General features: G+C 46.5%; 1 protein-coding gene across 1 annotated transcript in view; it reads left to right on the top strand.

Annotated features, from left to right (window-relative positions):
• The first annotated feature begins 887 nt into the window (after window positions 1–887).
• LOC144785427 (glucagon receptor-like) overlaps window positions 888–12197 on the top strand; it is a 127055-nt gene continuing 115745 nt past the window's right edge. The window contains exon 1 of the mRNA XM_078664340.1: window positions 888–965. Within this exon, the coding sequence (XP_078520466.1) occupies window positions 888–965 (78 nt within the window). The remainder of the gene's footprint in view (window positions 966–12197) is intronic.

Here is a 12197-nt window from a genome sequence, read left to right on the forward strand (position 1 = left end):
TGTGAGGCTCTTCGCAGTTATCTTGATCATTGTGATACTGACAATAAAAAAGTAACTATTTCCCCTGTGTTTGGCTTTTCTATAGATTGATATGTCATAAGTGCACTTGTGGGACATCAGCTGATCATGGCATGGATCTACAACCAAGGTATCAGCTGACCATCGCCTGGCTCTTCGCCTCATTCAACGGATTCCGATGACTTGGAGTTTCCTTTCAAATGTCACCTTTCTCCACTCATTGTAAACTTGAACTAACCACGGCCTCTATCTCCAATAATACTATTGGTTGATTAAAGCTTCGCTCTTCACTTCCGAAGTATGACTGTGGCATCTTTCACTTCATCAAAGATATAAGATGAACATGGATTGGCTCCCATTCTCAGACACCAGCTGACCAGAGACTGGATCTCAATTCCAGAACCAAGCTGCAATCGTTTTGTTGTCACTTCCAAGCAGCAGCTGGAAATGCTTCTATCCTTGAGCCGATACAACAGGAACTGTGGCTTGCCAATTAATTAAATACACCACCTGATCACTGCCTGGTTCACCATCCACCACACCACCTGGCCATTACAAATCTAAGCTGGCCATTTCAGAATAAATGTGTTGTCCATTAGGCTCACTTCATGTTATGGCTTAATCTGCAGTTCTGTTCTCATGCAAACCTAGCTTGGCTCTCGATTTTGGCTGCTGGCAACATGTGGCCTTGTTCCCTTGCACGGATGATGGCAACTCGGAATTTGTTCTAAATCTTTGCCAAGGTCCAAGATTGAGTTTCTGTCCTACGTACTTGTATAATGTGCATGTTGGGGTTTGGATTTCCCACTGTGGTCCCTCATGCCAGGACTTGCTTCTTCCCATCTTGTGCCTACTGACTTTAACACACCATGAGGAATGTGCATATTGGCTTCTGCAGCCTGAGGATCCTCCAGTTTGCTTGGATTTGTGTCTACTTCTCCATCCAGGTAAGAGCATGTAGTCTATGATTTCCCATAATATCTAAACTCTCCATGAGCATAACACACATGCATCCGTGCTGTTAGTCCCCCTATGAACACTGTCCTCCTAAGTCCTCATAGGAATATTTGAAGGCCACATGTTCTCAACTTCTCATGGTCAGATTTATGTTAAAATGCCATTACGAGCAAACATTCTCTTCAGTTATGTAGCAGTATTTTCTTTACTACATCAGGCAAACAGATGGCGTGCTAACTCTCTGAATATGTTACATTATGTTACGTTAAACCCATTTGTTTAGCACCTTCTACCCTTAGGAAGGCATAAAAGCATTTCCGTAATTTGAATGCCCTTTTCACCTCGATCTCCATACATTGCAACGTATGCGATGCCCGATACTTCATTGCACAGTGAATGCTCTTCCACAACAGCCTTCTGCTTTCTGGCTTGACTGAAAAGACTTCAGAAGCCAAAACAGCCATAAGGGTGTAGCTAGACTTAATCAAGGATAACCATACATGGTTCTCAAAGACCAAACCTAATCCTGCATTATGGATTTCTGCAATGAACATTGGGGTTATGTAGAGACATTCATCAATGCACTGAAACGCTTACACTGTTAGCTAGTAATTGTAATCTAGATCTCAATTATTCTCTGTAGAGTGTCTCAGAGCCCAGATTTAGATTGAACTTAGAGGTTTTACATGTGCTTAGTTTTACATCTAGCTATTATTATTGTTATGTTACTTTATGTTAAGTATGTGTAAAGCACACTATCACCCGCAAGGTTATCCTGCCTCCGAGTAGGTGTGTGTGTTTGCCTAGCCCTACCTGTAGAAGGTTAGTTAATTGAAAAGCGATATCTTTAGCTTCTTGCAAACTTCTAGAACTTCTAGAACAGAGGAGGAGGCTTTGGTGTGGAGTGGGAGGTCGTTCCACACTCTAGGAGTGATGTAAGAGAACGCTCCTCATCCCGATTAGGTTCAGTGTATGCATGGGATGTTGGCGAGTAGGAGTCCTGTGGAGCGGGAGTGTCTGGAAGGTTGGTGGAAGGAGATGTGACTGTTCAGATAGGTGCAGCCTGAGTTGTGGAGTGCCTTAAATGTTTTTATGAGGAGTTCTAGTTGAGTGCATTTGTATATTGGAAGCCAATGTAGTTCCCTGAGGCATGGTGTAATGTGAGTTCTGTGTGGGATTTAAGAATGTGTCTGGCTGGCAAATTCTGGATGGTACGTAGTCTTCCAATGAGTTGCTTGGTGATTGTGGCATAAAGGGTGTACCCCTACTCCAACTTGCTGGTGATTAGGGCATGAGCAACAATGTTTCCTTTGTTGCTTGGGAGCCATTGGAAGATCTTTCTCAGCATCTTCAGGGTGTTGAAGCAGGAACCAGTGATGTAGTTGACTTGTACAGTCATGTCCAGTTTCTGTTGATGATTATTCCAAGGTTCTTGACATGGGCCCTTGAATGTGAGTGTGGCTCTGAGTTCCCATCGTGAGGTGTTCTTGCCGGAGCTCACTACTTCTCTCTTGTATGTGTTGAGTTGAGATACTTGGCTTTCATCCAGTTAGCAATTTCCGTCGTGCAGGTGGCAAACGTGTTTCTTGTGTTGGGGTCTTGTCTGAGAGGGAGAGTATGAGTTGCATGTTGTCTGCATAGGAGAGAATGTTGATGCTGTGTGCATGGATGACATTGGCCAGAGGAAGCATATATGCATTGAAGGGGGGACTGGGCAGTGTTGTAACAAAACTTGAGGGGCCCCCTCTGCAATATAGGTGGAGAGGGCCCCACGGTACAGACTCAGTCAGGAGCTCTCAGCCGGAGGGCTGCCACCCATGCACAGTGCTGGAGGGAGGCCTCTGGAGCCCAGCCCCCCCCCCCCTGTAGGGTCTCTGGGGGCTAATGTTACATCTCTGGGGCTGAGCAAAGAGCCATAAGGAATTCAACAGATGAGTGTTCGGGTTTCTCAGAAGTAAAGTGCTAGGCTGACAGCTTGTGTTCTATCCGTTAAAAAGGAGCAGATCCAACGTAGAACAGGTCTTTTGTAGTCAATCACGTGTAGGAGCCTGATTAGGATGGAATGTAAGACCATGTCAAATGCTGTCAGCGGTCGAGGAGAATGAGGGCTGCCGTGTCTGCTCAAGGATCATGTGGCTGTCATCTGTGGCAGCAATGAGTGCTGTTTCTGGACTGTGGTTGGGCCTCAATCCAGCCTTTGTGGCATCAAGGAGCCGGTGGTTGCTCAGGTGGTTGTTGAGGTGTTGGTTGACTAGTTTCTCTAAGAGATTTTATGGGTATTGAAGAAGGGAGACAGGTCTGTAGTTGGAAAGGGTGGCTGGGTCAACGGATAGTTTCTTGAGCATGGGCATGATGGTGGCATGTTTCCAGGTGTCCAGGAATGGGCCTAAGTCAATGGAGTCATTAAAGATAGGTGTTAGTGCTTCACTGATCGGCAGGAGGCCTTTGGTGAAAGTCTGCTGGGGATACGGGTCAGATGGAGCCTCCAAGTGGATGGCCTTCATGGTAGCAGCGATTTGACATTAGTGACGGTTAGCCACGAGGCAGGGTTCATTAATCAGCCATGATAAGTGGAAGTTTAGTTTAAAAAGTAACTGGGTCCAGGTAAGAGTCGAAGTTGCTGTTTATGGAGGTGATTTTGTTACAGAAGAATTATTCCTTTTCATATTTAATGAGATTATCCCAGTAAACTGGGAAGCTTCAATATAGACTGCCAATATTTGAACGGTGGACTGTTTTGAGAGAGCTAGTGTGACCGGGCCCCAAACTATACACCAAAATTAGATTAACTGAAGTGGGTAATATCCGGCAGGCCCATGAATCCCACAATCACAATTAAACTGATGAGGGTCTAAGGTTCTGGGTTGTTCCAGGTTGCTCATGAGAAATCAGTTGCACATGCTGGTCATTTGTTGCCCAAAGAGGAACCCAACATTTCTGTGATGTAATAGTGACATTGCTCTCAATGCCTGTAGTTTGCCTGATGCCAAAAGACTGTATAATGACAATATCCGGGTCAAAATATCAATCTACAGGTATATCATGATCATAATATCAACTACTAACACTTCATTAAGGTAAGTGCAGATTTACTATTATTAACTTCACCTTGACAAAATGTATGAGTCACATTATGGCTGTAGGCTGGTGTGTAGCTTCGGGAGCAGGGGTGTTTGGGGTGTTACACCCGCCAAATGATTTTTTTTTTTATAAATCATTGGGTATAGGTGCTTTCAGTCCATGGCGCGGTGTCTGTTGGATTTCTCCAGAAATGTATAAAACGCACAGACAAAAATGTGCACACACTCTCTCTCTCTCTCCGTTTGGAAGGACGTAAAAATTGCTGGTAATTTTACAAAATAACGTGTTTTCTCTCACTTAGAGGCATATTTGCAAGGGGATAATAACACCTAAACATCACTTTTAGTGACGTTCTGGTGGCGATATGTCCTTCTTCATATAAGCAATAAGCATATTACATAAACCAACTGCTGCTAATGCCTTCACATGACAAAAAGAATACGCCTGTAAAATGTTTCGGATTCGAGTTTTGGAAAATCATTTGACAGCAAGACTCAATAGAGCACATGCTGTATTTAGTGTTTGGAACGATAGAAAATTAAAATGTCTCAAATATTGGGCAATCCATGTGAATCCTCCCAAATAACGCCCTTTTAACTGTTCCCTGTGTACACACTTCCTCCTTTCGCATCAGACCCCATGGTGCAAGCAACATTTTTCTCAAGGCCAATTGTTTGTCGGTCGGCCCAGCCCCCTGCCTTTCTCCCATGGGGCCTACCGCTCTCTTTGTCCAGATCGGATCAATTTTCATAAGATTTCCATTGTTATTGTACTGCTTCTTCTACACAATTGAGGAGAATCTTGAATCCCACCGGCCTTATTGGGGAGGTCCTTTACACCAAAGCCTGCCTTCCTTCCATAGAAACCACGCAGAAAAATGGGTTGAGCTAACGATGCCCTGAGAACATGAGGGTATGTCGATTTCAGCTCGATAGGGCAGTGGGGAACATTCTCCTTAGTGTATCTCTGCCTGCTTAAAAAGGTTATTCTCGGGGTAGAAACCAAAGCATACGTTTCCATCTGAATTATTAATCACTGGAGGCTTCTGTGTAAAATGATGTGAAAATGTGATGCCATTGGGAAAATCAGAGTCAGAAAAATGTGCAATTATCTTTGGGCAGTTTATATATAAGGCTTGAATATCTGAGAAAAATTATGTAGTGTAATTGAAGGCTAAGGAGTGTAGTGTGCAGGTGTGGGAGGATCAGGGTGGGCTGACTGAGAAACAAAACAGTAGGTTTGCCAATGGTTTGAGGAAAAGTCCCTTTTTTACTTTTGATCATAGGGTCAAGTGCTGACAATTATTGAAAGCATGGATAACATTTCCATTAAAGCTGTAATGGATCAATCGGGCACACTGTTGGAACATTACATCCATCTCTGGTTACCTTGCTGCTAGGCTGTGACATAATGTTTTTTGGTGTTTGATATGATAATCCTCATGAATGCTGGGTCACATTGCCTTTGAATCTTGTTAGTATTTTACGCTGTGGAATCTTGTTTGTTTTGCCTGGTGTCCATCCATCACATGTCAATTTGTTGTTCAACCAAAATACCAACAGCACGATAGCGACTTGCATAATATAGTCAAGGAAGTGGAGGTTCCTGTGTGGTTAGTAAATATAAATTCCCTATGTAGGCTTACGTTCATAATATTGTGCAAGTCACTATTTTGGTGGTCAACATGTGTGGGGTTGATATTGTGACATAAGGTCATTCATTTGCAGGTCCTTTAGAAGTCCAGATAGTGCTTCATTTTGTCCATTTTACAACCCATCACTATGGGGTTGGGTTTGGTTGTTTTTCTTTCATTTCATGTTGGGGGCACCAATATTTTTCAAGTGAGATATCTGGATGTTTGACAGAACAACAGAGGCATTTTCCACAGATACCTATACAACGACGCTGGAACCACGACAGCGTCAGTAAAACATTACAATCACTTTTTTTGCAACAAGTATCCCTTTACCACGGAAATGTAGGTATTTTACAGGTAAGTATAACATGTAAGTATTTTACAAGTAAGTATAACCCTTTTTGAAAGTTTGTGTGTGTGTGTATGTGTAATGGGTTTATATTAACTTATAAAATACTTATTTTTTCGTTGCAAAAGCATGCATGGTAAAGGCATATGCAGAGTAGAAAATTAACAGGTAAATTTAACCCCATTTCTATATATACATCCAAGACGAAAAGAAATGCAGAAGGCCAACTGCTGGCAGCCACACGTTTTATTTCTTAAATAAAAATTTGCAGCATGCTATCTTCTGACACATTTCTGCTTCCTCAAAGAAGCCTTGATCACAGGTGAGCCGTATTCAATGCATGATGGACACATCCTTTTAAATTCAGGCTAACACGTGAAATTTTGGCTGCCAGCAGTTAAGCTTTTGCATTTCTTTTCGTCTTGGACGTTTCAACTGGATCTCCACCCCCATCGCAGAAGCTGCCCTGCAGGGTTGGGAGCTCCCACTGATTGAGCAGTTTGTTGGATTGATTTAATTGGAGGAGCATGATCCGCTCTCCCCTGTGCGAGACAATAGATTTACCAGGAATTATCGAGCGCACAGGTGAGCTAGGAATGAGAGAGGAGTAGACTGCTGATTCCACACGTTCCTTAGACATCCAGGGGCATATTCTCAAGGATTTATCACCGAGTTATCGGCACTTTATCGCAGCCAAAGTGGCGATAAAAATATCGCCCCATTCCCAAGCTGGTGATAACATCCCATATCACCAGTTTCCCTGCGATAACAGCCGCCAAAAATATCGCCACAGATGACCCCGGCAACTATCCCTAATGAGATGCAGAGTAGTTGTGCCTGTGCAAAAAGCTGCGACAACACCACTAACTCTGTGCAGCTCAAGTCGGGGACCCTGTCTGATGAGATATTGAATGGCCTCTGGGTCGGTGGCCTTGGGGTCATCAACGCCATGTGTCTGTGGCCCTATGCTGTCCACTGTCTCGAGCCTCAACTGCGGTACACCAGGGCTCAAACATCAATCAAGTCCTGACCGGCCCGGACGTCGCATCACCGCAGGAGGCACACGCCTCCACCGCCAGGACCAGCTTCAAACGCCAACTACCAGAGTTGAAACAGTTGTACTGGCAGACTAACAGAGTTGCTCACACCTGTCGTGGATGCCATCATCTGCCTGAACCCTGCTCAGCACTCCAGGTGCCACTAACTAACTAACTGATGAGAAAGGTGATGGAGGTATAACACACCCCACTGCAGCTGCATCACAAATTTCTCAAAGGGACACAATCCTAGACAATATCTTCACATGAGCGTGCTCAGATCTAGTGCCCCAAACTCAGTGCACTGCAACTCACTGGACACTTCTGTTTGTATATTGGGTGACATCTGTACTTGCTCCGTCTACCACCATGATCCTCCACAGTTGTCGCTGTAAGGCTGGTGTTTTCTGTTTCCCTTTTAACAGTGCTCACTGTTAAAGTTGTTGCCAGCACCAACCACTCCCTGAGGGCTGGATTCCACTCACCCCACACACATCCAGCACAGGCGTCACTGTCCATGTGGCCCTGGCAATAAAGGGGCCGGGTGCACATGTCCATAGCCAGTTCCACAAACTATCTGCGTGTGTCTGTGTGATCATAATGTATGCATGAGGGTCCCGGGCCCTACACCATTAGATTGTGCTGTGTTCAGCGGACGCAACCATGTCACTGTACGCAGCTGGTAAGACCTTGGACATGTAGCTTTGTCATCACCCACTCAATACGTAAGAGGATTGGACTGGGCCATCGTACGCAGGTCCAGCATGGGGGTGTGAATGCTAATTCTGGGGCTCTAGGCGTAGTTCAGTACTGGAAATGTGCAAATGCATATGCCTCTATCGCATTGTGGATCTCCTTTGTGGGGTGTAGGTGGAACCTGATGGGAATTAGACACCCACGTATGTGATCTAGTTCAGCTTCCATGAACTCTGACCCCTCCCGCACCTGTTCGGCCACCTCCTTTTGGCATTCAGACACCTGGCATGGAATGCCTCAGTGAAGTGTTGGGAGCCAGCCGTCCTGGGGGTGCTTCCTGCTGTGTAAACTGTGCAGGGACTGGGGTCTCCTCTATGTAGCTTGGCTGCCCTGCTCCTGGGGGTGGGTTGCCTGGGATGTCCACGAGCTGTTGTAGGGTGTCGGGGTCGAAGGTGTGGTGGTCCTCTCCAGCATCACTGATAAGTTGTCTGGTCTGCTCTGCTGGAGGTGCTGTTTGTCCCTCTGCATTGTGAAGGGGAGTTGCATGTTGACATCGTGTTAACATGTATGTTGGCGCATTGCTCTTGTTTACATGCAGACTGTATGACAATGTACATTGTGACTGTTTCGGAGGTGCAGGATTTTGATGGGGGACAGTGGACATTTGGACTACATGTGGGATGTGAGGTTTCACGCTTACATTCCCAACTCACATTCCCAACTCACATTCGCTATGTTAGATGTAATTGGCCTGTTTCTGCACATGAGCAGACCCACTTGTGTCAATCAATCAATCAATCAGTACATTTGTAAAACACTCTACTCACCCGTGAGGGTCTCAAGGCGCTGAAGGGGGGGGGGGGGGGGTGTTACTGCTCGAATAGCCAAGTCTTGAGCTGCTTCCTCAAGTTGAGATGGTCCTGGGTCAGTCGTAGGTGTGCAGGGAGGGAGTTCCATGTCTTGGCGGCCAGGTAGGAGAACGATCTTCCTCCTGTTGTGGTTCTGCGGATCCGTGGGACGATGACGAGGCTGTTGGAGGGGAGCTGGCGGGTGGGAGTGTAGAATGAAAGGCGGTTGTTGAGGTATTCAGGGCCCATGTCGTGAAGCGCTTTGTGTGCGTGAGTGAGGAGCCTGAACGTGATCCTCTTGCTGACCGGGAGCCAGTGCAGGTTTCTCAGGTGGGCAGTTATGTGGCTGTGGCGAGGGATGTCGAGGATGAGTGATGCGAAGGCGTTCTGTATGCGCTGAAGTCGTTTCTGAAGGTTGGCTGTGGTTCCTGCGTATAGGGCGTTCCCGTAGTCCAGTTGGCTGGTGACGAGGGCCTGGGTGACCGTCTTTCTGGTTTCGGTGGGGATCCATCGGAAGATCTTTCGGAGCATGCGCAGGGTGTTGAAGCATGAAGATGAGATGGCGTTGACTTGTTTGGTCATCGTGAGGGAGGAGTCCAGGATGAATCCCAGGTTGCGTGCGTGGTCCGTGGGTGTCGGTGCGGTGCCCAGCCCAGTGGGCCACCAGGAGTTGTCCCAGGCAGATGGGGATTGTCCGAGGATGAGGACCTCCATCTTGTCTGAGTTCAGTTTCAGACAGCTGAGCTTTATTCATTCTGCGATGTCTTTCATTCCTTCCTGGAGGTTGGATTTGGCGGTGGCTGGGTCTTTGGTGAGGGAGAGTATCAGCTGGGTGTCGTCGGCGTAGAAGATGATGTAGAGGTTGTGTTTGCGTGCGATGGCGGCGAGGGGTCTCAAGAAGTTATTGAAGAGGGTTGGGCTGAGCGAGGAGCCTTGGGGTACGCAGATGATCTTGGTGGCCGCGGATCGGAAAGGAGGGAGGCGGACTCTCTGGGTTCTGTCGGAGAGGAACGAGGTGATCCAGTCCAGGGCTTTTCCTTGGATCCCAGTGTTGTAGAGGCGGGTTGTTAGGGTGCGGTGGCAGACTGTATCGAAGGTGGCCGAGAGGTCTAGGAGGATGAGAGCGGTTGTTTACCCGTTGCCCATCAGGGTCCTGATGTCGTCGGTGGCTGCGATGAGGGCGGTCTCGGTGCTGTGGATGGCTCCAAAACCAGACTGGGATGGGTCGAGCGAGTTGTTTCCTTCGAGGAATGCAGTCAGTTGTTTGTTGACGGTCTTCTCGATGACTTTTGCCGGGAAGGGAAGGAGAGAGATGGGGCGAAAGTTCTTGAGGTCTTTTGGGTCGGCTGTGGGTTTCTTCGGAAGGGCGTTGATTTTTGCGTGCTTCCAGCTTTCTGGGATGGTGGCTGACGCGAAGGAGTTGTTTATGATGTTCCGGAGGTGGGGTGCGATTATGGCGTCGGCTTTGTTGAAGATGTGGTGAGGGCATGGGTCAGAGGGAGAGCCAGAGTGGATAGTGTTCATGATGTGGATGGTGTCTTTAGTGCTGACGGGGGTCCAGGCGCTGAGGGTGGTGGGTGTGATCGTTGGTTCGGTGGCTGGGGGCAGAGTCTGGGTGCTGAAGCTGTCGTGTATGTCTGCGATCTTGCGGTAGAAGAACGTGGCGAGGGAGTTGCAGAGGTCTTGCGATTGTGCGATTTCGTTGATGCTGGCGCTGGGGTTGGAGAGCTCTTTTACGATATTGAAGAGTTCCTTACTGTTGTGGGTGTTGTTGTCCAGCCGCTCTTTGAACGATGTCCTTTTGGTAGTGCGGATCAGCTGGTGGTGTTTGCGAGTGGCGTTCTTGAGGACTAACAAAGCGATACAAAAGGGGATGATGGACGGAGCGTTTGAACAAATCAAACACTCACCCCCAGTCAGCTGATCTGGGTTTAATCCATCACCATTCTTTAGTTCACTCAGCCATCCCAGTTCAGACATGGCTATATGCAAATCAGTCTGACCCTGTGCCTCGTGGGAACAGTCCAGCCCGAACTGCCAAGCCATGTCTGAAAGAACCGGGGGCCATGCGGTCTTGACTACGGGCCGAGAACATGGGACAGCAGCGTATGGATTTTGCACGAATTCCACACAGCGAGGCCCATCTGTGGGCTTGAAAAGTTACCTTACCAACTGAACATTAGCGCGACGTGAGGCACTACAAGTCCCATAAGTCTCATCCAGGGCGTGCATCCAAGCAAGAAGGGGGGTGGTGCCTCAAGCGCTCCTTCATAACTGCCAAAGCCTCTGAAGAGAAGTGGGGACACTTCGAAACGCGTCAGGCATCCAGGGCAGTTTGAACAGTTAAAGGATATCGTTGTGCTGGAGGCGTGCTTTCCTGTTAAGGCTCCTTGTGTGCAGCTGAGGTCCGGGTGCTCCTTTGTACATTGGGTACTTCGGAGCAGGAATATATATATATATATATTACCTACTGGCGACAGCCAGTAGGTATATAGAGTTAGGATTGTTTTCCATAGGGAAATCGCAACATTCTATTGGGAATAAATTTGGCGCCGGTTGAGGAATCTTCCTGACATTTTCCTTAACTTTGCCTCGCGGGGCTCCGCTCCTTCCCTGAAAGTTTGGGGGGGATTCGTCAAGCGGGGGCCGAGATAAAAGGGGGGTCCCAAAACGTGTTTTCCCCATGTTAATTTCCATAGGGCGGTTGGACTCACTTTTAGCCCGAACGGCTGAATGGTTTTCCACTAAACTTGGCAAAATTGTAGGGACTGGTAGCCCGATGTGCCTTTGCTATGTCTCAAGATATGTGCTCCAGTGGTTTCTACGAAAATTAACTTTGAAAAAATATATATTGGGCTACATTGGGCTATATATATGTTAGAGCCCAAATGTAGCCCAATGTAGCCTAATGTAGCCTAAAGATGGCCACCAGAGACAAAAAAAACAAATGTAGCCCAAATATCAGCCAGATGTAGCCCAACTATAGCCCAATGACAGAATGTCCCAGAGTGTTCTAAAGAACAACTAGAGCGCTAACAGTCTTACTTGTGACAAAAGTATGGCACACCTGAAGTCATCTTGATTGGAATAAAGTGTTAACACTTAAAACATTTAATTTGCAAAGGAACAAAATGAGGGGGTTCATTTTGCCATAGAAATTATGATTAGTGCTGAAGAAAGAAAAATTAGGGCACATTTTGAGTGACTTCTCAAGTCCTCTTATATTTCATTAAAACAATTCTGATATGCAGTCTCCCAAGATGGCACCAGAGACAAAAGAGCCCAAATGTAGCCCAAATATCAGCCAGATGTAGCCCAACTATAGCCCAATGACAGAATGTCCCAGAGTGTTCTAAAGAACAACTAGAACGCTAACAGTCTTACTTATGACAAAAGTATGGCACACCTGAAGTCATCTTGATTGGAATAAAGTGGTAACACTTAATACATTTAATTTGAAAAGGAACAAAATGAGGGGTTTCATTTTGCCATAGAAATTTTATATATATATATATTCACTGAAAAAAACATAGGTTACACACCAGTTATAGTTAGGAATTAGCATTTAAAAAACC

The sequence above is a fragment of the Lissotriton helveticus genome, chromosome 10, assembly GCF_964261635.1.
Source record: "Lissotriton helveticus chromosome 10, aLisHel1.1, whole genome shotgun sequence".
Lineage (NCBI taxonomy): Eukaryota > Metazoa > Chordata > Amphibia > Caudata > Salamandridae > Lissotriton > Lissotriton helveticus.